Source organism: Thunnus maccoyii, chromosome 14 (genome assembly GCF_910596095.1).
Source record: "Thunnus maccoyii chromosome 14, fThuMac1.1, whole genome shotgun sequence".
NCBI classification, from domain to species: Eukaryota; Metazoa; Chordata; class Actinopteri; order Scombriformes; family Scombridae; genus Thunnus; species Thunnus maccoyii.
In genome coordinates, this window is record NC_056546.1 from 14,825,925 (window position 1) to 14,851,619 (window position 25,695).

Consider the following 25,695-nt stretch of genomic DNA (forward strand, 5'->3'; position numbering starts at 1 on the left):
TTAATCTTTCTTGCCTCAGTTATGTTGTTTTCAGTGTTGAGATATGGCTGTTCTAATTGCTTATGGTACCATAGACTTACAGCCAATTATAAAACTCATCCTGGAGTGGAAATCAAAATGTATAAGCACAAGATAGCGACAGGTCTACTTGCTGTTGTTGCGCATCTCTAGCTGCTTTAGCATTCAACCCTCTCAATGACCTTATAAACCATCAACCATACATGTTGGTGAATGAATGCTAAATTGAAAACTTTCTAAGTGGACTAAATCATCTGACAGTTTACTGCTTTTTAATATTCAGCTGAAAAGAGTCAGACTACTTTTGTATTCCGTAACTATTCCAAGTGTAAGTGTAAGTCTACATAACAAGACCTAAAAACTTTACTTCTTACACAAGACTACAATATCATAGCCTATTTCCATCAAAAGGTTGTTGAGCTTCTTTGCAGTGGTTAGAACGGAAGGGCCACTGATGATAATGAAGGCCATTTCTACAAATAACAGTAATTACATGTCACCGCTTTTGAAATGTGACAAAGCAGACAATGTTGCTTATATTGAATTCATTATGTTGACAGGCACTTCATCCTTTCATTTATCTTCTATTCGTTATGGCCTGAGTGAACGTGTGTAAACTGACAACTACGCTTAATGTTGTTATTCTCCATTTGTGACTTCAGATACCAGAAGACATGTTTTTTTGTGTGTATGTGTGTGTGTGTTAATGTTTGTCCATGTACGTACATGACTGACCTCAGTAGGAAGTAATGTATCATCACTGGTAAGTCTTGTACTGTTGTTAAAGTGGCTTCACCATACAGAGATCAAAATCCCCCTTCACATTCTGTGTCATTTCTAGCTGGGAAGTATTAATCTCATACTGAGCTTCAGACACCTCTTATCTGGCTGGCAGGTTGACATGTAAGGGGATATTTCGTCTTGATTCCTGCAATGAATGCAGCACACAGGCTATCACTTGGCCCACACTGCATATGGAAGAGGAGAAATCACACCTTCCTTTCTGTGACTTCCATTTTCATTTGTGCTTTCTCCACTCACTCCTTTCTGTCTCTCTTTTTCTCTCTCCTGGAAATTATCACCAGCCATGTCAGGAGCCCTGTCAGATGGAGGGGGAGAAATGTGTCACACTGCCTCTTAAGTTTCTGATTGTCTAAATGACACAGAATATCATCATACCCCTGTCTCCCTTTCTGACACTACAATTACCCATAATTCCCTCTGTCATTCACTGTCTCAAGGTTAGTATTTTATATCTCGAACACAGGGTGAGGACATTTACATTTGGCTAGAATAAAAAAGGTACTGGAGAATATCAGTTTTGTGCGTTTGTGTGCATATGTTACTGTGTATTTTAACCATATCCCTGATTTAAATTGGCTATTTAAAAAGGGATATGTTTTGGGGGTTTTTTGATAGCTTTTACACATGTTGATTTTCTGAATCTAAAATACTACGAAAACCAAATGGTGTCTGGTTGTACCACAGTTTTACTTAAAGGACCAAGGTAAGGTTTAGTGGCATTTAGCGGAACGGACTTCGCAAAAATGTAATCATTTTTATAAGTATGTTTTAGTTAGTGTATAAAATAAGAATTGTTGTGTTTTTGTTGCCTTAGAATGAGCCTTTTATATCTACAAAGGGAGCGGGTCCCCTTCTACGGAGGCCACCATGTTGCAATGCCATGTTCCTACAGTAGCCCAGAATGGACAAACCAAACACTGGCTCTAGAGAGGGCCTTTCGTTTTTTTCGCGAGTTTCACAGCCACTGTGATTTCTCCTACATGCTGGGAAGGGGAGGTGTATTCATTTGGTTGCAATCTGCAACCTCACCACTAGATGCCACTAAAACATACACACTGGTCCTTTAAAATACATATTGTAAATCACCTTTCCCCATTATCTTAATGACTCTGTTAATCACCAAGCACCTTGTTTCAGCTGATGTCATCAATCAGCATCAGCCACCAAAATAATATTCCTTGATATTACCCTTCAGAAAGTGGGTGTAGTCTGTCCCTCTTGACAAAGTGTGCTCAGTGAAAATGGTCCATTATCAAGCCACGTTTTACTCCATCATCTGCGATATTCTTATATGGTCTCTGGTACGTCATCCCATCCTTTTTACCCCATCCCTCGAGTAAAGTGTTCTTCAAAGGTATATATTTCATTGCAAGCTGACAGCCTTGACACCATAATTGACCTGAGAGCTTCCATCTTACTCTTTTGAAATTCTCCGTTGTAATGTGTGTCAACTAGATAAAATGATTCCCATCTCCACCTTTCTCTGGATTTCCATTTGCAAAGACGGCTGACGGACTGACTGACTGGCATAGAGGCTCCATTATCATTCTGTTTGAATGTCTGTGATCAGGGGGGAAAAGATGCGAAGGTTCCATTGTTTGAAACAGGTGCTCACACTTAAGTCCTACACATTAGTCAAGCGTGTGGAGCTTTTAGATGGGTTAAATAGTTTGTGATAATGTCAGGATTTGATATTCTTTGTGAGTAATTCTTTGCTCTCTCTGACAGACCGCCTAGTCTTTGTGTCAATGTGTCATGGTTTCATGGAGGGCAAATTGGTTTTAGGCTTTCATTAAATTTGCTAATGACCTCCATAATGGTCATATTATTAAACTGGAAATTATAAAGAGTGACAATGTACATTTTAACCTTTGAGTATTGTTTCAGATTAATAGTGATTGCCAGTTCTGAATTATTCTGCTAAAATAAATGACTTTTTTGGTTTGTAGCATGCATGTATGAGCAGAGTTGAAGAAGTGGTCAGAAAATTAGATCTCAAAAATATACAGACCAGGGTGATTTGGTATGTACACATATGTAGCATATCATAAACTATGAGAAGTATTTAACAGTTTCAAGCTCATTTAATTTCTTTCCACATTCATCCCGATATTAAATGCTAGACTGTCCCCTTTTCTGCCTCTTTATGATAGTTGCATCTGTTTCTCTCAAGGTTTTTTATCACTAGTATCACATAGAAAGATCCAGACAACGTTTTTTTTTTTTTTCATGTGAAAAAACTTGCACTTTTTCCTTCAGATTCCTTCTCTTTTCTTTTTTACTTCATTTCACATGTGGCTATAAAAAGACACGGTCTGTTTTTGTATGCCATGTCATATTATTAAGTTTCACGCTTGCTCCGTGAACCTGAGACATATTTTGTGCTTTCCCCCCTGGCTAATTGGGAGATTGTTAGGACTGTCTCTATCTAGAGCCTGATGCTGCCAAATGTGTCAATGCGCTGCTCTACTGCTGCTAGACTGCATGTCTTCTTGTAAGTTTGGCGCATATTTTCAGAGCAGTTTGTTATTAGATTAATTAACACTGTATTGACAAATTGTGATAGGATTGTGTGATCTCTTCTCACCTTTGTTTTTCTTGCTTTTTCAATCAGATTAATAATGAAGAAAAGTCTCTTTTTTAACAGTTACAATTGGAAAGTAAGAGATAACACTAAAGTGGTATCTCTTTATGTGAAAAGGGTCTTTGAGAAACTTTCTGTTACAGGAATGTTCTATGTGTTGAACAAACGTGATCCATGTGTTTATTTTACCTTTGTCCAAGCTTACAAAGTAGAGGGAGGCTTTATGTGCCTGAGTAAAAAGGCTTCAGGGGAAGCGGCACTTTTTGGGCTATAACAAGCTTTAAAGAGGGTCCAGTCCCACTCAGGTTCACTGGTAAGCCTGTTGGACATCCGGCTTTGTTCCTCTTATAGGCTCCTTATCAGTGGCCTGATGCGGTTGTCCCCTTGCATGTTCCTCTTGTACCTCAGCTGGGCCAATTCGATGGCCTAAGTGCTCAAATTGAGCCATTTTGTCTCACTTTGAAACAAACTAGGACCTATTATGCGTGTGTTTTTTTTTTTTCTTCATACCCCTCCTCCTTGTCTCCCTTCCATGTTGGCCTTGGTCTATGTAGTTTGTCACTCCCCCCTGCATTTCTCTGGTCTTAAGTTTGAAGCGCTAGCCTTGTGAGGGGTCAGTGTTTCCACTCCAGCAGTGTCAACTTCAATCTGGGGCGATTTGGTGTGAAATGTGTGCCATGGTGTGGGGGCTTGCAGGTCAAAGCCCCAGTAATTGATGTTGCTTATTCATCTGCTTTTCCTTGTCTACTCTCTCCGCAGCACAGCAGCCGTTTTTGTTTGTCTAAATTGTTTGAAGATTTACTGTAGGTCTTAGGGCCCTGAGAAGCATCCCCCTGCTGCACTTTGTCTGTGTTCCTACCTAGCAGGGGGTTCAGCACTGGGGACACACAATGGTGCCCGCACAAAAGAGGCTTTCCCCAACACAAGGCCTGGAGGACATCTCATAGCATGACACTGAGCACTGGGGGACACACAATGGTGGAAGCACAAAGGAGGCTTCTCTTAAGACAGGACTCGGAGGACATCTAGCATGACAAGCAGGGCAGCTCTCACTGTAATTAGCCATGGAGCCAGCCTGACCAATGGCCTTATGAGATCAATGAACTATCAGTAAACAGTTTTAAAAAAAACAGAAAGGGATGGAAGAAGGTAATTGGCAGAGATTTGGTCTTGTGATGCAGCTAAGCAAATGAAAGTGACGCATTAGTTGAAGATATGGCTCTACATAGATACGTAGATAAGACAGCTATGTTAGAAAACCAATATCCTTCTCTCCACTGAACTCTTTGAGTCTGCTGATCTTTCTTCCGCTCCGTTCCTTCTGAGGAACGGTACCTGCCAGCTGAAGCGCACGATGAAATTCTGGATCTGTTTAAGCACAAAGAGGAACGTAATGATGGAGCCACATTTAATCTGGCCCTCCAGCATGTCAGCCGGCTGCATGGGTGGTATGTCCTCCAGGGCCTTTGAAGAGGGGCGATTTAGAGAAGAGATTTGGATCATTACACAATAAAGAACACTTCATAAGTACTGAAGTGAGTTGGAGAAATGACGGTTAATGATGTTGACAGCAATTCACCTCTGCTGAATTACAGAAAGATTTGACTCAACTTGCCTTCTTTAATGAGCCTCACTCTGTAAAGGTAATGGGCCAGCGGTAAGACACGGAGAGAGGCGGGGAGGGGAGATAGTGGGGGAGAAAGTGAAAGGGAGTGGGAGGGATTTATTCTTTTTTATTTTTTATTTTCAGGGAACTGCACTGCTGCCCGTGGTTAACGCTGGGCAGATAGGCTATCACATACCTCCCTTTAAGCTGTCATGTCAGGGAACTACAGAAACAGAAAGGCCATCTTCAATAAAGAAAGACTGCCAGTGCAGCAAAGGTGTCTGATCTCCATTGTTTGACATGTGTTTTCAAAGCTGTGTGCATATACTGTAGATCACTTGATCTTACATTATAGCTGTGTCTATCGTTTTAGACTTTTCAAAATGATCCTACCTGCTTTTGTAAGAGACCAGTGTATAGTCAACAACTCTTGTTAAGTATCTTGCTTTCACACATTCTGTATATTCTATATGATAAATAACTACAGAATTGTACTTTCACACTGTGAAGTTTGTCATAATTTAAAGGGCGCTCTCCCAATAAGTGTCCATCATTTACTATGGTTTTTTACGAAGTCTGTCTTCTGAATTTGTAGTCTCTCTACTTAATCAAATAAGCCTATTTACACAGTTCTGGAGCAAGGACACTGATTCCAGTCTACAGCTCGTTTGCTATTCCTAATCATGCATGTTGTGCAATGTGCAAGTTTGTGACAAAAAGCTTAACTGACAGCGCGACAGTTGATTTGCGGTTCTATTTTTTCCCCACATTTGACTGTCATCCCATCAAAGTAGCATATCTGTCTGTGTCTTTGAGTGTCTCACGCTGAATGATAAATATGTACATCCAAACTGGGATTCAGTGCCAATTATGCATTGACAGAGATGTCACCGAGAATGTAACATTTAAATTAAAATGATGGCATTCAATTTCAAACTGCCTTGTGCGGTGACATGTTCTATTATCTCCTTCCATGGTGTAAGACAAGGCAAAAACAACAACAATGAAAGAAGGAACTATCCCAAAGGTCAAATCAATAACTTTGTAGTTTTTCTGCTTCTTCTTGTTGGCACACCTACATGTCAATCATTAAGCCTATTAATAGGCTTGCAAGAGTCAAAACATACTCCTACCTTTTACTGTCATGTTGGGAAAACTCAACATACTTATTGCTAGAAGCTGAAAGGTTCTGAGGTCCTTCTAAAGCTGGTTAGATAAACGCTGTCGGAAGCTGCACTGAAAACATGTACTTTGTTACTACACTTATATTGATTTCTTTACGATGATCTTACATCAACAATATAAACGTATTTTGCTATACAAGGCGGCAAGCTCCATATCACACAGAGAAGAAATACAAGGCTTGATACTTTAATTGGCAGGAATACTTGTCTAATTATCACTTTTCTGCTTGCTCTCCATGCTGAGATTATGTAATTATCTTTTTGAAACATCATGGAACGATATTGCTTTTTTGTGTGTCATTTCTGAGACGCCTCTGTACCTGACACTCAGCAAGCCACTTAATAATATGCTAGAAAGGCAGCTAATTATATCATAATAATGGCTTGATGAAAGCAATAAGGCAGGCCGGTGAATGAATGATAGCACTGTTAGACTGAAGTTGCATCTTTATCTTGAATTATTGGAATCACACCTAACAGGAAGTTCTTTTAATTACTAACCTGTTTATTCATTTTGCCACAAGAATTTGGAGTCTTTGCATTTGTTATGATTATGCAAATCATGGCCCATACTACAGTAACTGATATGTTTCCCTGCAAATGATATTTTCAGCAAATTGAATCCCTTATCAAGTTAATTACTCCATATTTACAAGCCCACCCCAAGCTAGGATATCCCAATTAAAGACTACACCTGTTCTATTTGTGGGATTTTTATTTGTTACATGTGTCATTACATGTTCTCCTGCAGAGTACAGGTTTGTCAGGGGGGAAGAACCACCAGTTAGACCCCTTACTGGGCTTCCAGATTTCATCCTGCTTCTACAAATGTTCTAGGCTGTCTGGTGTCATCTAGTTATGGGATCCTTTTGCAGCAAAGAGGCAGGAACACAGCTGACACACACATCCGCAGGACCTGGGGAGGGGGTAGATGGGTAATCTGACGGAGGGCGCGCCCAAGCACCAGCAGCGGCGGCATCAACAGCAGCCGTAGACTGCTTTCGAAACTTTTTAATTAGCACTAATTACCTTTGCAGGAAAATGTTGAGGCTTGAAAGGATTTGTGTCAGCAAATGGGAGATCAAAGATTGTGGTGCTGTGCATTTTAATCTGAACACTGAGGGGTAATAGGGAGCTGTTTGTGTGTTGGAGAGAGGGAGGAAGGCAGAGGGTGAGAGGAGGAAAAGAAGCATCCCAGGTGGTACTTGAGTAGTCTACCTCTTGTAATGCTGTCTACCAATCACACCCCAGGTCCCGTCATATTATAAAATTTTCCACTAATGTAAAGAAATTAACTTCTTCTTTTTATTGTCGAACTGAATCGTAGACAGCTTTCCCTTACTTTGTTCATTTTCTCCTTTATCCGTGCGCACACATTCCTCACTGTCAGTATGTGCACACGCGTGTGATTCTGTGTGCGACACTTCACGAGACTGACAGGCATTTCATAGAGGTGGTTTTTAATGCATGCCTGGACATCACTGTGGCAGGGTCATCCATCAGACTTCAAGACAACATCGATCATTTGCCATGAAGAGAGCGCGGGGTAGTGATTATTTGCTATTAGGTGGATGCTGAGGCATACAAATGGCCGGCAGTTGACAGTTGAACTCACTCAAACGTAATGCGGGATGGCTCCCCCTCTCAGGGAAATGTTGACAAGCACTGAGCCTGAACACTGTAATGACAGAGCATACAGGCAGACAGGGCACTGAGGGATTCTTCCTCACAGATAGCAGTTTCTATTATTCAATGTGTTTTGTTTTGGGTTTTTTTTTCCCCTTTTCACAAGAGTACATGAGTTCATTTCCAGTTGCTCATTCTGTACACATACATCTTTTTTTAATTCATGAAGAACTAGAGCACAGTTACTGCAATATACCTTGGCTGATTGACCCTGTCACTGTAATTTTACAGTATTATATACACTGGAAGACGTGTGATCCTGTGCAGCATGCATGAGAGGTTGTGTGTGCTTGTTTGTGCCGCATTGATGTCCTCACTGACTGAGATGCCATCAGTGAATTGATTTTCAGCTCCCGCTCACTGAGAGAGGAGGGTGTTTGTCATGTGGATAGACAACTAATCTTTCAATACAAACATTCACAAGACGCATGGTCATACTGTGAGCACAGTCTGGACACTATGAGGAGGGAAGTGTTGTATAAGCTCTGAAGGAGCATGGTTTCACCAACACACTGCTTGCCTCCATTGTCTGATGATGTATTTCACGATGTAGTGTTGTACATGGGTTGCAGCTGTCATTCTGTCTGGCCATGTAACAAACCTCACTTGCGGAAACTTTAAAAGAGACGTCCACCCTTCTGCAGTGATCTCTCCTTTTTTTTTTTCTTCACAGAGAAAGAGGTAACTCTCTTCTACCTTTCAATCGGGTCGTTGTTGGAGCTTAGACTTCATCCCGGGCCAAACCAGGGTCAAGCAAGGCTTATGAGGTTGGACCTGACAGGAATGTCTGTCAAGTCCTTATCCCTGGGCCAGGGTTGATCCAGGGTCATTAATCAGACAGGGATTGGAGGTGCAAGGGGAAGCATGAGGCCAGGTGATGCTGACCTCAGTACAGTGGCTTTGATTTGGTCTGGCCCTGGCTCTATGTGTGTGTGCGTGCGTGTGTGTGCGTGTGTGCGTGTGTGTGAATTGACAGGATCAGTCCCCGTCTGATTCACTGTGCTCTCAGCCCCTCTGTCAGCGACAATAATGACATTGAGAGAGAATATTAAGCTCACACACTCAGCAAGGATATCCACAGGGGTAGTTTATAACTCACACACTGCAGGGTCCACAGTGATATCATCATTCAAACACACAGATGCTAGCATTAAATGTTCAACAGACGCACCATGGTGTAGACATTTTCAACAGTTTAATCTGCACTTTTCACATAATAACCTTGTTTAACATGACGTAATAAGCAGTGATGTTTAACTTCTTCATCAACAAAGAACTTTGCTAATTATATTTCACAGATTTCCTCTTGCTTGAATTTGTTTTTGCTCTCTAAAAAGATATTTTTGTTTTGCAAATGATGTAACCCTATGTAAAGTTCAATCTGACATGCCACCTCCAATTGACAGCTTTGCAGCTAGTGATGTTTTTACACATCGGCTATCAAGAGCAGGCATAGCGCAATATTCAAAACAGATTAAGAGTGAGCCCACATAAAGAAGAGATTTGCTGCCGGCGCCAAATGTACTCTAATGATTTGCATTGCCATTAATAGTAATTTGCAGCTGCCTAGGAGGAGACGTGTAATCCCCTTCCCATGTGTGAATTGACATGCATTCAGGGAGGGCTATGTGTGTCCTGGACGTGTGATCTTTAAATGACTGCCACCTGAGGCCTGGCAATACAGGGAGGGGAGTGCCTCATTGAGTGGTGACTGTTTACATGTGAGGGAGAAAGGTGTGAGAAACGGAGAGCTGTGGGGGAGATAGAGACAGATAATGGCAGTCTAATTCGCCATCAGAGATGCATGTACGGAGATGTGTATAGGCCATAAACTGTAGCTGGAGGGAAGAGCGCTGGAACAGACCTGATCAGTACTGTGTGGAGGTGGTAGGAGGGATGTTGGGGGGGGGGGGGGGGGTTTGAGGGGTTGCAGGGCATTCATTTGCTTTACAGATAATGTCATCTTATTTACCACGAGTTAATCCTGATAGTGTTTTGATGCTGTATTTTTGGTGTTTTTTTGATGTTTATTTGTGTTTTTGTTGTGGGCTAGAGTGATGAAATACAGCTGCGTTGAACTGATGGAGACTTAGTATATTAATAGGATATATTTTACCCTCATTTTTTTCCATTATTGTCACAAGTCTGAATAACTGTAATTATAATGTACCTTTCATACTGGCTTCTACTAAACACTACAAAAACATCAAGTCATATAATATCATATTTAACATTTCAAATTTTTTTGTTCTTCCCACTGCAGTGTCTTTTTTTTTAAAAGAAATTTCTATGAAAGAGTGTCAGGAAACAGGACTGAATGACACACATTGGTGCACTTAACATTTACAACAATTAGATTTGTTTGTTAAGATCATTTTTATTGATATAAACTAAATAAAGAACTTTAGGATTTAGGACTTGATAATAGACTGAATATCTTATTAATGTTGAAATATATTTTACAGTTTACAGAGTGCTAAAATCCATCAGAATATTTCTTTACTATTTCCGGCTGAATTGCTCTCTAGCCTTCTTCCTCCCTCTCTAGCCTTCCTCCCTCCATTCACCCTTCTTATTAAGTTTATTAAAGCCAGTCCACACACTGGGTTTGCCAGGTCCACTCCCTTCTCCCATTCATTACAGTACCTTATCCTGGCAGGCAATCTGAAGTGTGCTCTGAATAGTCCATTATGCACATATGAAGGCCATCACAGCCCCAGTATTGGTCAATTCATCAAACATTTATCTGTTGCCCTCTGAACAGGACGTCAGTATGCCTGTCACTCTGCAGCTCTGGCCTCTGCCTTTGGAATAACATTGCATTGCTTTTCCTGCACCGCTGCAACCTTTGAGAGAACGTCAGCCCTTTAACTGTGAACTGCAGCTGTGTGGACTCTCCAGTGTTTCAAAGTGTTTGTGTGTGTGTTTTTTTTAATATACACTAAACTCATGAACTTTTTCAGTATTGCAGTGCTAGCTGCAGGGATGTTGTCTCTCTGATCTCTATCACCATATGAGTAACAGAGAATGCCTTGAGGTTGTTTTACATTATAGCCCTGTAATGTACATTTGACCTATAGGTCTTCAGAGTTTCTAAGAATTGCCAACTATGATTCATTTAGGCAGAAGTTTCAAAAGCAGCAGACATAAGAAGGGAGACTGTGTAACACATGTAAAAGAGTCCAAGTCTGCCGCTCTCCATTTTTCATGTGTTGCCTGAGGATATCTGACATGACACTAGTGCACACCATTGGCAGGAGTGACTGACATTTCAGCCAATAATGGTCGAGAGTTTTCTTCCCTCTGTTGTCAGCAGTGGTTTATCAATCACTATGTCTGCATTAGTATTAGTCTATTGATCTGGCAGGGCTGTTCTCTGGGTCAGTGTCTCCTCTCTGGTGTCCTTGTCTGGTTTCTCACTTCCTCCCCTGCTTCCTGTGCCTGAGTTTTATGCTCCAGCTAAATATTTGCATATGCACTCTGAGTATTTAGTAGACAGGATCTCAGCAGACGACGATGTTAGAGGTCTCAATACATATATGCGTTACTTACTGTATGTAAGTACAAAAGCACACACTGATGCACACATGGCTGTATGATGTATGAGAGTGAGCTTACACAGGCAAAGTGGTAGTCAAAGCGTAAAGACAGCCTGTGTGAAGTATTAGCTCTGACAATGAGGCTGATCATAATTATCTTAACAAGGAGAGGATTCATTGCCTCACCTCGTTAAAGGCATCGCCTTTGTCTCTCTCCCTCTCTCTCTCTCTCTCTCTCTCTCTCTCTCTCTCTCTCTCTTGCTAGTTAGGGATTTAAGAAAAAGCTATTTGATCACCCGCTACTATACAAATCATACATTTCTGAATATGTTGAATGATAGTGATATATATTTTTTAAAAATGCTTATTTAAAGCTCATTAAAAAAAAGATTTACTTTTTTAAATTAAAGTTTATTCAGAAAATGAAGCGACTAATTTTGTCATAGCTGATCACATACATGGACATAAGTGATAGTTTCATCTGTAACCATATTAATAAATATATGAAACCTGGTGAAATAGCAGTGATAATAGCAGTAAATCTGTAAAATTACACTAGCCATATGAGTGGACATTTTTGAGTCAGAGTACATATAATAACAGTAATTACATTAAATTATGTTTAAACATTTGGAAAAAAAACAGTTTTTATGTGTATTTCTTGTAACGTGTGTATGTTTGTGTGTTTTGCCCGTGTTTGCCATTTACCAAATCTGTGTAGCATTGGGACTCAAGTCAATTACACTCATTAGTTTTGTTAAAGGCAAGAGCTGCTTTTTTTTTTGTTTGTTTAGAAGTAAAGTACTTTTACTGCAGTGCTTAAACTTTGTTAGTTTTCCAAGCCACACATTAAAGCAAGAAAGCTTATAAAAAGTAATGAAACCAGCTATGGAAATCTGCAGAGAGAGCACAGAAAGCTGTAGAGTATTAGAAGTTCAATCCCTGCACTGTAGTTAATGCTGGATGGGACTCAGTGGCTCTCCCCTGGCTGTGAATTTAACTGATTAAATCAACCAGTGCACGCAGCAGTGGTGACATGAAAACAACAATTAATAAGGCTCCCTCCTGTGCCATGCGGCTCCCTTTAACCGAGCAGCTAATAACATAACCCACAGGACTGCAGCCCATCATACACACACACACACACACACAATATACACGCACACAATTACAGGTGGCAATAGTTAGTTAGCAACCTCCATTCACAGCAAATAAAATAATGTTTATTCAATGCGGTACACAGTTGTGCCAAGCTACACATTAACAAAGATTATACTTGCAGATTAATTGCATGTTTTACTGAATTCCCTGTCAACACAAACACAACGACTTAATTTTGTTGTAAAATATACATTTTATTTCCTATTTGCCAGTTTGGACCAAAAACCCAACCACACTTACAATATGGTACTATACTATTATATATTTGTAATTTGTAATTTTTACAAAGTCATTTTTTCCCCACAATTTTAACCAATTACTAAAAAATTATTTTAAAAAACTACAAGACAATGTCAAATTGACCAAACAGTATCATAAAAGGAGCCATATTTTAATTTATCAGTATATTTGAAATGTATTATTTTTTACCATCTCTATACAGTTAAATATAGGGTAGTTTAATGGCCCTTGTTGCTTTTATAGCTGAGATGCACCAAGGGGAGAAAGAAAACAAGCAAACAGAGTAGAATTTCATAAAACTGGCACATCTCTCCATTCATCCATCTTGCCAGCACATTAATCAGACCTGATAAGAGGTTGTCAGCTAGCGACTTTGCCAGCACACTGGCTAGGTGCTGTGAGCTGTTGTTGTGAGTATCAAGTGTGTGTGTGTGTGTGTATGTGTGTGTATGTTTGCAAAATGTTGATGTCTTTTGAAATGAAGCAGCACGGTCTGCCTCACTCACAAGTCAACAATGAATTGCTGATTTGTCGTTTTCCACCCTAGAAGATAGTTGCAACATTTCTCTTTGTAGTTCAAAGTTGCTGCCAGCGTGCCTGCTCCGTGCATCTATGTGAGCTGGAGTCCAAGCTGATTGGTCAGAAAAAGCACATAGAGTGGAGATGATTGCTGGTCTGGATAAGTACACATATGTAATAAAAGTCATGCGTATAATAATACTCTACCTGACAAAAAACATGATGGGTTAAAATCAAGCTATTCTGCAACCAATTAGCTGTACAAGTCAACATCTTATAGTCCCAGGTGCATTTTTGTACACATCATCATATTCCATTTTCTCTTGTTTTATTTCTCCTTCCTTGCTTTGCCAATACTGTATATAGTTTCCTTTCCATAATTAATGTCACTGTATATTATTTACTGTCCCCACACTGTTTACTCCTCTTTGCCATCCATTTGTAAATTGTCATTATAAGGGTGTTATATTTACATAGCTTCAAGTTTTGTGTGTATTATGGCAGCCATTGACACTCAGCAGATCCAGGGAGGGGCAATAGTTCACACTGCAGCTGTTTAGACCTCACTATACCTTGAGTTTGTCATGTAGCGATGTGACGATGTTCTCTGGAATTTATATTTATATAACTTGATGTCAAGGTTGTCTGCTTTTAAAACTAGATACTTATAATGTAGATTTTTTAAAAATTTTGAGCAGGGATTAAAGCATTAGTGTAGTCAAATGTATTTGATCATTAAAAATGTCTGTTTAATCTTATCTCTTTACCCATTACGTGGGCGGGTATGCCATTTAGTTTTGTTTTGTTTTGTTTTTTTGGTGTGTGTGTGTGTGTGTGTAACCTGTTGTCGGAACAGCGAGAAACAGTTCTTGAGAGGTTGACTGTCTGCGTCAAGCTCTGGCAGATTTAAATGTCAATGAAGTCACCTAGGACACTTTAACATGGCACGCTGACAGTGTGAAGGATTAGACAACACACACATTGCCTTTGTGCACCTTCTACGACTTGAACTTTGCAGGACCCTAACATTACTCCTAACACAACCTTTTATCATTTTTATGCCTGTGTGAATGTGTACGTATTAGTGTGTGTGTGTGACAGAGAGAGGGAAATAGTTGAGATGACCTTTCACCTCTTTTTGCAATGTGTCATAAAAAACAACGAAAAGGCAGAATTCCTGTTTTTTTCTTAAAAAAAAAAAAAAAAAAAAAGGTCCTCAAGGTCCTTTGATGTTAAAATCTCAACCCTACTGCGGGACACTTGCAAAAAAAAAAGTTTCCCTTCCATTCTGTCTGTGATTGCGAGTGTATTCCAGTTCCTCTGTGAAAATGATGGATGACAAGTTAAATTTGTGTCTGGGGATTGAAGGTGAACTGTGACAGAGTGATTTGTCTTGGGAATGGAGGGTTAGGGTCAGGCGAAACTGGGCGCCTCAAGGCACAAGACATTGACAAATTCATCCTGCCCGCCGCATTTCTGAAGCCTTTTGTTTTGAATCCTGGCTACTCACAAGTGACCCCCATCCCTCATCCTGCCAGCCGCTGAAGGATGCCTCACCATGCCAGGGGAGCTCAGCACCACTAATTCTTGTCATTCACTTCCCTGACAGGCCCAGACCCATACTCTCCCGGCGTATGAAAGAGGGAGGCTGAAATATTTATTTCTGCACAATAACGGCTGACCAGATTTAGGGCCATAACAGTTTTCCTGTTGCCTTATCATTGCAGGTCACTGGCAGGCCTCAAAATGTTCACCGAGCTGGAAGAGCTGGTTGTCGACAACAATTTGCTTGGAAATGACCTCCGGTTGCCCAGGTTACCCAACCTCCACACCCTAACACTCAATAAGAACCAAATATCCTTTCAAACAAATCACTCAATCCCTTTTCTCATTTTGATTAGCAGTCTACCACACAGACACAGATTCCAGGTTTCGGTATTAGAATCAACTGTTTATTTTACTTTCATTCTTATGTCAATAGAATCTGCTTTTGTCTCAAAGAACCAGTTTTTAACGGCATGGCTTTGCAGGGAGCGCTGTGTGTTGCAAAAGAGAGTAGAAGAACTTGGCTGTCACAGAGCTCCACACAGAACTAGTTTTTGAACCACAGGGACCTCTAGTGGAATCAGATTTTAGAGTCAGCATAACAGATGTGTTTTTATTCTCAAAGAGAATAAAAAGTGTTGAATTAAAACTACATCTCAGGAATGAGAGCATTATCTAGTGTATAGTATTTGCTGTTTGGTAATATTAGATATTTTAAATTACAGAGGAAATTCTTTAAGATTTTACATGTTCTGCATCAGATGCATTTATTACCCTGCTTACTTCACTGAAATTAAATGAATCGGTTATTTGATTACTTGCTAAACACACAAGAACATGTTCACATTTTGGATCATTCATTATAACAGCCCTGTGTGTCCTACTTGCCACCCAGTGTAAACACGTTAAAACCAGAACGCCGCACAGCCACCCTAAATTCAAGACACTGACACATTGCGAGGCTGTTTATGATCAGTCAAAGATGTGTGAACTTCCCGTCGAAGCTTCAGAACAGGTTTAGCAATGTGTCCTGTTTTCCTCTGGTTGTGCAGATCCTACTGGGTAACGATGCTCGCTCACTCTCGCTCTCTCTCTCTCTCACACATTCACACACACACACACTTCCAGAGTCAACATTAAGACTGGGGCTCCTTGAAGTGTGCGTCTGGGACTGTGTGCTGAGTTTGGTTGTGAAGTGGTCGGCACATGCTAATAGGCCAATTATGTACATCCTGTCGTGGCACAGTGCCATTTTATAGCTCGAGCACTGCATTAGTGCAGTTGTATTTTGACACTTGGGGGCTCAATTTTCCAAGTGAATGTATTAGTGATGAATGTGCCTGCTTAGGGGCTGTTTGTTTTTTCCACGTTTTTGCAAAAGTTTTCCACAGCACGGCTCTGGGAAGCATGGACTGTTTGAACCACAGGGCATCCATCATTTTGTCACTGTTCTGCACCCGGCCACCTAGGAAATGAAAGAGATCGAGAGAAAGAGAGAGAGAGCAGCAGCCAAATTGTGTCACTACTATATGCCAAAGCCTGCACCTTAAATTGCCCCTCTGTCTGCCCAGTCTCACAAAGCCAGTGACTAGCCCCTTTGAGCACCTCGGTAAATTTGACAGTGATGTGTTTTAGTGCAGACAGGCCCGGGAGGGGCTGTGCGGGTAGTAAATGCTAATGTAATTAACAGCACTAGGTCCTTGACATCCGCCCTTTGACACCTGACTGATATCGAGGCCCTGCTGGAACACTTGGCTGATGTGACCCCGTCATTGGAGTACCTAAGCCTGCTGGGAAATGAGGCCTGCCCCAACCAGCTGGTCAGCCCGGATAAGGATGAGGACGACTACCAGAGATACAGGTCAGTTAACTACATGGACGAACATTGATGATGTCACACAGAGTAGCTATTACTCCGACATAGATAGATAGATAGATAGATAATGTTCTGTGTTTGTGTGTGTTTATATTTCCATACAGATAAAGTAGTTTTGACACTGAGCTATTCAGACTGATAGCTTTTTGTAAGTAATGGATTTGGAGATGTTCCGTACTTTTTAACATCCAGCCCCCTACATTTCACAAGCAGACTGTGGATTCAACCACATCACTCTAAAAGCTTTGTCAACTGGCCCCTCCACACTCCAGTTTGCAAAATGGATTTCATGTGTGACTAGTCACCACCACAAATGAGTGTTTACTACCCTGCCTTACCAGAGCAGATGATGCATTAAACATCAAGCTAGGCCTCAAGCCATGCAATATGACCACCATTTGTCAGGGTCCTTTACATGAAATGCGATAAAAGGCGAAAGGCATACTCTCTTTTGTCTGTTTTAGCCCTAAGTGCTTGTTTCTGACTCTGTGTTGCCTATTAATCATTTACCACCCAGGCCTTTCTTGAATAATATTTCTTCTCTCTTTTTGTCTGTCCCCCCCCCCCCTCCCACCCTACCACCCCCCCCATCCCTCTCTCTCTCACTTTCCCTCTCCGCCTCCCTTTCTCCTCCTTTCCCCTCTCCTCACATGCTTATCTTACTGGTGAGGAAAGCTGTTCTGTTTTGACTGACAACGTCTACGGTCCTGTAATGTAATATTCATAATGTGTCACATAGTAAAACATCAATTTGAGCGTGATGCAGATTTCATGTCTGACAAGGTTAGGCTGTATGCAGGTCGTGACAGCACTGGCCTTGGGCAATAAATACCCAGTCCAATGCCTCAGGAGCTCTTGGTCTCTCAAGTGAAATACCCTGATGTGTTGCATTGGTACTCCAATTAGTGCAATGACATAGAAACATAGTATTCATTCACATAGTATTGTGTAGTCTGCGGGAAGGTTAAATGTCTTTCTGTTCTTAGCTAGCCACGCATACGCTCAGTGGCCGTTTGTGGTACTACAATAACACAAGCGTTCAAAGCTGTAATATTATATGTTCTGAATAGCTACTGATTATTTGGCATTGTGCTTATAATGTAGCACACTGTCCCTTTAGAAAACTGTCTGTTTTGAAAATGAATGTAACTCGACCTTTGTTTTTTCTCTCTGCCATGATAATGTGTACTAACGTATTCTTATGTCACATTTTAACCTCTTATCTTGGGAAAAGATCAGTTTGTCCTTTTGTCGGCAGATAAAAGAGTTTGTGCCTGAGGTGCCCTAACCACCACCTGTAATTTGTGTTCACTCAACCTTTTTTTCTAAATGCCATAAATGCAGCCACATAATAATTACCCGCCATACCTATAAATATTCATTTTTACAGATCTTTTAGATTATCTTCCACAACTGTAATACTAAGTATAATGTTTTTTGGAAACACTTTATTTTATTGGTTCCATAGTTTCCTAATAATTTACTAGAAAGGAGTTGATATGTAACTGTAATGTATTAGGAAGGTTCCCGGAAAAAGACTCAATAAATTCCACTTAACTATTATTCTTTTACCAAAGTAACAACCTTTTAGTCAGGACAAAGCAGGAAAGAAATTATGGGACCTGTAAAGTAAAGCGTTACTTGATTGCTTTTATTTTTTCTTTCTTTTAACTAAAATAATTTAAATTTCTGTAAATGTTTTACTCACTGTCAAGAGCCACAAAAAGCATTTTGTTGTCAACACATGTTTGGTATCGCTAAATAAGGTGTATAAAATTTCTTTCTCAGTCATCTCTACCTCCCCATCCCTTCCTCGAACCCCCCCTGCGCTCTCTTATCCTCCCTCTGTGGTTGGGTTGAATCATTAATATCCCTACTGGCTGACAGAGCCTTGTCATCTGCTCTGACCTTGTGATGGTAGGTTACCTATGGAGAATAACCTCTCTGCATGTCTCCCAAGGGCATCTTCACATTTCATCATGGAAATGCCCCGAACAAAGTCCTGTACAAGGAGGGAGACACAGGATGGGAATGGGGCCTCTTGGATTTGAGTGCTGGGGCTCTCATCGCAAAAGGAGCTCTTATTCGGGGTTAGAAACAGGTCATTTTACCCTTTAATGATTACATAAGAAATCATCTAAGGCTGGCAATATATTTAGAATTTAAATCATTTGTTCTCTTTGCCAATGAGCACCTTTTACATTTTTTTGTATGTAAAAATAATATCTGATGGGGGGTTTTTCTGTGCAGAGATATTTTTTCTTCCCTTGTCAGTCTAAACGTGATCCCTGCATCCCCTCCTTATAATCCGCAGGTGTTGAAAACTTGACACGGGCTTTGCCATCTCCCCTCATCGCCATCGCCATCATCAATTTGTCACAGCTCTTTGCGCACAGGTCTTGTCTGTGCCCATATCCCGCGTCCTTTCTCACCCTCCACTTAGGTGCTGCATGCATGTTCTTTTTGGCTACCAGATCAGCCCTGACATACTGGTTCCTCTATCCCTGCCTGCCTGTGAAAGGATCTGTTGTCATCTATGTATTCCAACCATTATCTTTTGACGTTTCTCTCCCTCCCAATGAAAGACAGAGTGTGTCTGAAAGCTTAGAGAGATATCTGTGATGCTGCCAGAATGACAGCTCTGGCAGACGGCTTGTATCTCCTTTCGTGCTATTTATATGTCGTACTTATTCTTATCAGCTTTGAAGGTTATTACATACAAGAAAATATCATTACCATTAAATCGGCATCACCATTAAATCTGAGTAAACACGGCTCCTTTTCAAGTTTTGTTGACGCGTGCATTTACATCGTAGAATTTGTGTCATTTTGATTAGAATATCACAGTTTACACAACTTCTCAGATTTTCTGTTTGCCTCTTTGTAAGGAATCAGCCTATAAGGAGGTTGAATTTGTCGTTTGTCTCACAGGTACTTTGTTCTTCACAAGCTGCCTCAGCTGAAGTTTCTAGACACGAGGAAAGTAACCAAAAAAGAGGTGATGGAGGCACAAGCAAGAGGAGCATTCATGAAAGTGGTCAAACCCAAGTCAGAAGCTGTAAGTTAAGCTCAGGTTTTGTTTCTTCTCTTTTTTTTTAACACTGTTTTAAGTAGAAGTCCCTCTGAAGTCCTGAGTGGATTTGTCACATTCATCCTTTTCTTCCCTTTGCCATTCTTTTCCTTTATCCTCCCTTTCTTTCTGTGCATGCTTGACTGTCAGTCTCCCTTTACAGAGGTCCTACCACTGTGCCCTTTGAAAAGAGTCCGTCTTTACTATCACTTTAAGTGTACGTGTGTGTGTGTGTGTGTGTGTGTGTTGTATGTGAGTGTGTGCGTGTGTGAATGTGTGTGACCACAGGCTGACCTGATTCCGTATGCATGAGCCCAGATCAAAGACGACGGGCGGCTGTCCGGTCGCGGTTGTGTTGCCAAGTGTGACATGGCTGGCGATTGGAGTGACAGCTCACGTACACGTCGCTCACAATCGCTTAATTATCCCGAGCCTATGCACTTTTTTCCTCCCTCTCTTGTTTTGGGCCACACAGACTAATTAGAGCCGGGGAGGTTCATAGATATACCCACTTCAACCCATTTCAGTCTATTTCTCCCCTTCTTCTGCCCCTTTGATAATGCAATATGAATGAACATCTTTTCCCTAGATTTGATTTCATGTAATTGTAAGGTCATGAAATATTTACTGTTTGGATCAGCTAAGCTTTGTCGTTTCAAGGTCTCCAGGGCTCTGACAGTGAGCCTGGGAGGTAAAAATGGATCCAGAGTAGCAAGAACGAAGGCATCCACTGACAAATCACAAGCATGTGAGTTGATGTCGGGTTTAAAAGTGCACAAGGAAAACAAAATATTTATTGTTTCAGACAATCAACTAAGATAGTGTAGTCTTTTAGCGTCAGTTCACGCTATGCTTTGTTCTTGATTCTTCATGCAAGTGGCAAGCGAGAAAGCAAAACATTGAAATAATTTAACCTCAGTCTGGCATGTTTGGTAGATGGAGGAAAGTGGAATGAAAACACTGTTTATCCACTTTATATAAAAAGAAACTAAGGACCTCTACAATGCTTTTTGGCAGGGTAAAGTCACTTTATAAGATTTTATTTACATAGCTTGTCAGTGAAAAAGAAATGTTTGCCTTTGTCGCCACAGCCTTAGATGAAAGGGGAGATAATCACTGATTCTAGCTGACATGATGTGTGTGTTTTTGTGTCTTTGCGTCTTTGAACCTGCTGTATATGATTATTTATTCCCTATGCAAAGTAAAAGGTTACAGCTTTGATGAAAACGCGTCTACCTCCCATTGCACACAGTATTTTTTTGTGCCTGAACATATTTTCTAACTGTCCTACTCCATGTTCCTTATTAGCCGTGTTTGACTGAGTCTACACAATGAAGATCTTTTTTTTTTTTTTTTTTGTGCCTGGACATATCCCGTGTCTGGGCCCTGGGATGTCACTGCAGCATTTCCATAACATTTGTTTTGAGTTAGATGAGACGTGATGTGTCAACTTTCACAGACTTGATGAGCCATGAGTACCTCCCGGCTCTAATTGTCCACATCATCAGAGTGATTGTAAGCTGACCAATAGTGCGGGCCACCAATTAACAAACGTCTGCAACAGAGCAGGCAAGTGGGGAGAGATGATGGCATAATTAGATATTTGTGTTTGCTTTTATGTCTGGTACAGCAGGGTTTCTCATAACAGTGGCTCATAGTACAGTGTATGCTATTTGCTTCATTACAAAGGATGGTAATTAGCTGTCTCACTGTCACTTGTGCTACCGTTTGAGTCTTAATTAGTGCAAGTATCGGAGGGAAAAAAAACAGGACTACAGATGTAATTTAAAAGGTTTATTTATGGAATTATTTGACTTTTGAGTGGATCTTTTAAAGTTTTCTCTGCATTGTGAACAGTTTTTTTCCCCCCTCCAAGACCTTAATGTATATAACAAATTTCCTTCCTACTGTTTACAGTAGATAAATTGAAACCATAGTAACAGCAGCGACTGCAGCAGGGTTACGGCGATACATGCCCACTCATGACAGCATAAATCTGAGGAAAGAGCCCCTTCTCTATCAGATCTTTTCCCACTGCATGATGTGTGTATTGGAATAGTTAACGGGCTCAATATAAAAGAGACAGTACTGAACTTTCGAGACCTCTCTTGAGTCATATCGGAGTGGATTGTGACCACAGTTTAAACTCTTTTTCAATCATGGCATTATGGCATGGCACTGAGTGACGCCACATGGTCCTGATAAAGCAGTTATGGTCTTTAGCACAATCTGAACACCATAACGTTTCATACATTCCCAATGTTTTCCATGTTGCCTAAATCACATCCAGTTGGTTGCATGAAAAAGGCACACACACAAAAGCCTGTGATGATATGTGCAAGTGCAGAATTAACAAAAAAAAAACTGTAGCCTTTAAGAAAATGTATATCTCCGTGTCTTAGAGCCGAATTCTTACAAAGAAATTAGCTCATAAAATAGCCATTTTCATGCGCTGAGGATAATTGTCACTTCTTTAATTGTTGTTGTGTGTCCTCATGCACTAGTGGGCATGACACCATTAGCGGGTGACAATGAGCTGTCTCTAACTTGTCTGTATGTTTTGCTGTTTGCGTCAAACTGCAAGGGGGGGTAATTTTCTCTTTTTGGTTTTTGTTATAATGCATTTCTGAGCGGAAAGGACAAGTAGTTGAACAGAAACAGAGGCAAAGAGACAAAGACAAGAGAGAGCATGAAAAAAAATTCTGAATACCTGAAGTAAACAAAAAAAACCCAAAAAACACAGTGGGGACGATTGAAGTGTTTTCCCAAAACCACAACACTAAGCAGAGTCAGAGTGGAAAAGCCTTGAGCTGTATTTTGGGAAATTGGGCGTGTTGGAATGCTATAATGTGATAATTCTCTTTGAGGACTTAGAGGTCATGGAATGAAATGGCGTTAAACCACGTAGAGCCATTTGGACTGTGTTGGGCTGCTTTCGGAAAATACATGTGGTACTTTTTGGCTCAGCTCCTCCACCTCCTTCCACTCTGCCCGCATTATGCCGTCGAACCCTTGGGTTAAACTGGCCATGTCTATCAAAACACTGTGACAGCACATTCTGTTTTCAGATCCCAAGCACCGCTAAAAAAAGTGCGTAGCAAATTTAACTAGTAGAATAACATTTACTCCTTGCCACATGTGTAAGAGTGTTTCACAGTGAATAAAGTAACTCCATGGTCCCTCTCACTAAGCACAGCTTGGTAGCTACGTCAGCGGGTATAAATGTTCCTCGGATGTCACTTAGATTTTGCCTGGACGAAGTATTTGACTTGATTTTCTAGTATGAACACAAGTTTTTTTTTCCCACATCCTTCTGCGTATAATGTAAAGCAGACTGCATTGCAGGGTGGCTTGAGCCAGCTCCCGGGTCCCATGAGTCTCTGCACACAAGGTAACGGTTCTTCAAGGGAATTGACAGTGACAGAGCCAGGAAAGTCCTCAAGTGGATCTTTTCAGTTCTGTTTTTTCTTCTCCAGACACTAACCTGTTTTACTCGGCAGCAGACAGCGGTTCATTTTAAGTTTTCACTGAGGGGAGCAGTCCAAATCTAAGATAGACTGCATGGTTTTAAACCCATGATTGTGCATTATGTGATGCATGATTGTGGCTTTTTTGCAACACAACCCTGGAAAAAGAGGAGGCATTTTGCTATAGGTTGGTCGTTTTGCCTCCCTATCAAATCTCAAATGTACCCTGTAAGGTATGTTGCCACGTTCATCTCTGTGCTTGAGAGTTATGAGTTCCCCGAAGCTCTCAAACATAACAAACAGCGTGCAATATAGCGCTTTGTGAATGTGCCTTCAGTGGGTTTGTTGAATCATTTTACTGAACAAATGTGTCCTCAGAGAAAACTCAAAGAATATGGTTCTCAACAGGGGAAGGAAATATAACCCAACAGATTGCTGCGGAAGCAAGTTCATTACCACTCTTCACTCCCTGCTAGATTCTGTATTTTCACCAGCTATTACATATACAGAACCCTGATTTGTCACCTTTCTTTCATGACGCATTCCCGAATCAAAATGTATACAGTAGGTCGAGTGAGGACAGCATTGCGGACTGAGTAGGAGTTGTGGGCAAACTGTAACTATACTTAGTGCCTGTCTGCTTTATGTTCAGACAAATAAATTCACTGACAGACTGTGATCCATTTACTCTCAAATTATGCTCTTTTCCCCCATCTTACATAATGTCTTGTTATCTGTTAATTACATCACTTGAGACACTGCTGTTCTCCGTCTTTTATTGGCAACATACCCTGAATGCTAAAACAGCTGTTTATAATTGTTTGGACATATTTAGTTTCAATGATAGGCAAAATACACTGCATGTTTGTGTCAGATATTTCCAGGGAGCCACATGTTCATTCTCCCAGGTATGTGTATTTGTCTGTTAGTATCTTTGAGTAGGGCAGGCGGCTTCCATGTGTGTCTTTCTCTGTAACTGTTTTTGATTGCAGAAGTATCTGTCTGTCCAGTGTTTGGACCAGTGCGAAAGAACCAGTTTTGAGCGTTCTGGCAGCTTAAGCTGAGAGGTCACGCAAGGGTTATAAGCCGGGGAAACAACAGCAATTAGAGGGAGTGACTCACACTGTCCACATAAATCATCCAGGCCCAGCATATCATAAACACACAGTAAAACTTTAAAGCACAATTAATTGTAAGTAATAGCGCCAAGATTGATTTATTGCCTCCTTCAAAGCCTGGAGACACGGGGTGCATGACCTGAGTGTCACGTCACTCTTGCAAGTGAAAAATGATAGATGTATTATTCATTTTTGGCTGAACACAGAGCATAAAAACAAACATGTGTTTTTGTAAGGGCTTTTATGAGACGCTGAAGTGGCCGCGTTGCATTAACTGATTTTCCTATCCTTCTGCTGGCATCCAGTACAGAGAAGGAACGCCTCTGTGGTGAAGCATTTGTTGTCTCGACGTCTCTTGTGTTTAGTGGTGGAGTTTGAGGCCTGTCAGAAAACAGGCCAAGGCTGTCCAGCAATAATGAGATGTCTCCCTCTCCCATTTTGATATAAAGTTTTCATAAACTTTGACAAATCATGCAATCGCTCACGTAACTTTTTTTTTTTTTTTAATCTTTAAAATGTAAGTCTTTGTTAAGTTTTTATTAGTGTAATAATACTGAGTGCCTAGGATTGGCAAGCTACAAAGCCTTTTCTTTTTTCAAATATTCTTCCAACTAGATGGTTTATATGCACTTGGGAAAGGCCAACTTTCTATATTAATTTAGCTGTTTTCAAAGTCCCTTTAGACAAAGAAGACTACTGTACACTTCCACTTCCCTGTATCATTGAACACATGTAATTACTTACACATATGCAAGAAAGATTCTGTACAAATAGTCCTACAGCCATTATGTTCCTCTATAAAACTGAGCCTTTTTTCATTGCAAGCCACGGGCCAGCACTAACCTTGTACATGTACTGTAGCTGCAGTATTATTGCCACTAAGGTAATTACACTTCTTATCAAATGATGCTTTTAGCTATTACATAGTGCTGCATCCCAGTGCGTTGGCCTATCAGCCCAATCAGAGCTAATCCTCCCTGTTGGTCTCTTTGGTGACAGGAAGATGCTGCTAGCCTAATGAGAGACAGCTGGCTTAGTGTTTTCTGTGCTCTAAAAAAAAAATCCATCTCTCTTTCTCAACTCCTTCCCCACTGGGTGTTTCCATAGAATTGTGCCAAACTTTAAATCTCTCAAAGAGATCAGTTATTTCTTTGCCTGTCTCTTTCAGTTGATGTTGACGGTGCACATTAATCACCATTTCAGCACCCGCAAAATAGTTTACTTTGAAGTTGATTGTCATGTGCACCCTCCCTAGGCGGCCTTGCTTTAATTCACATT

At 40.7% G+C, this 25,695-nt stretch overlaps 1 protein-coding gene across 5 annotated transcripts in view; it reads left to right on the forward strand.

The window, feature by feature from the left end:
• lrmda (leucine rich melanocyte differentiation associated) overlaps positions 1–25,695 on the forward strand; it is a 269,087-nt gene that overhangs the window by 179,125 nt on the left and 64,267 nt on the right. For all 5 annotated transcript variants that reach the window (XR_006099911.1, XM_042433267.1, XM_042433268.1 and 2 more), the window contains 3 exons: positions 15,069–15,195; positions 16,608–16,747; positions 19,694–19,820. Coding sequence is in view for 4 of the 5 variants with exons in the window: in XM_042433267.1 (XP_042289201.1) it covers positions 15,069–15,195; positions 16,608–16,747; positions 19,694–19,820 (394 nt within the window). In the remaining variant the exon portion in view is untranslated. The remainder of the gene's footprint in view (positions 1–15,068; positions 15,196–16,607; positions 16,748–19,693; positions 19,821–25,695) is intronic.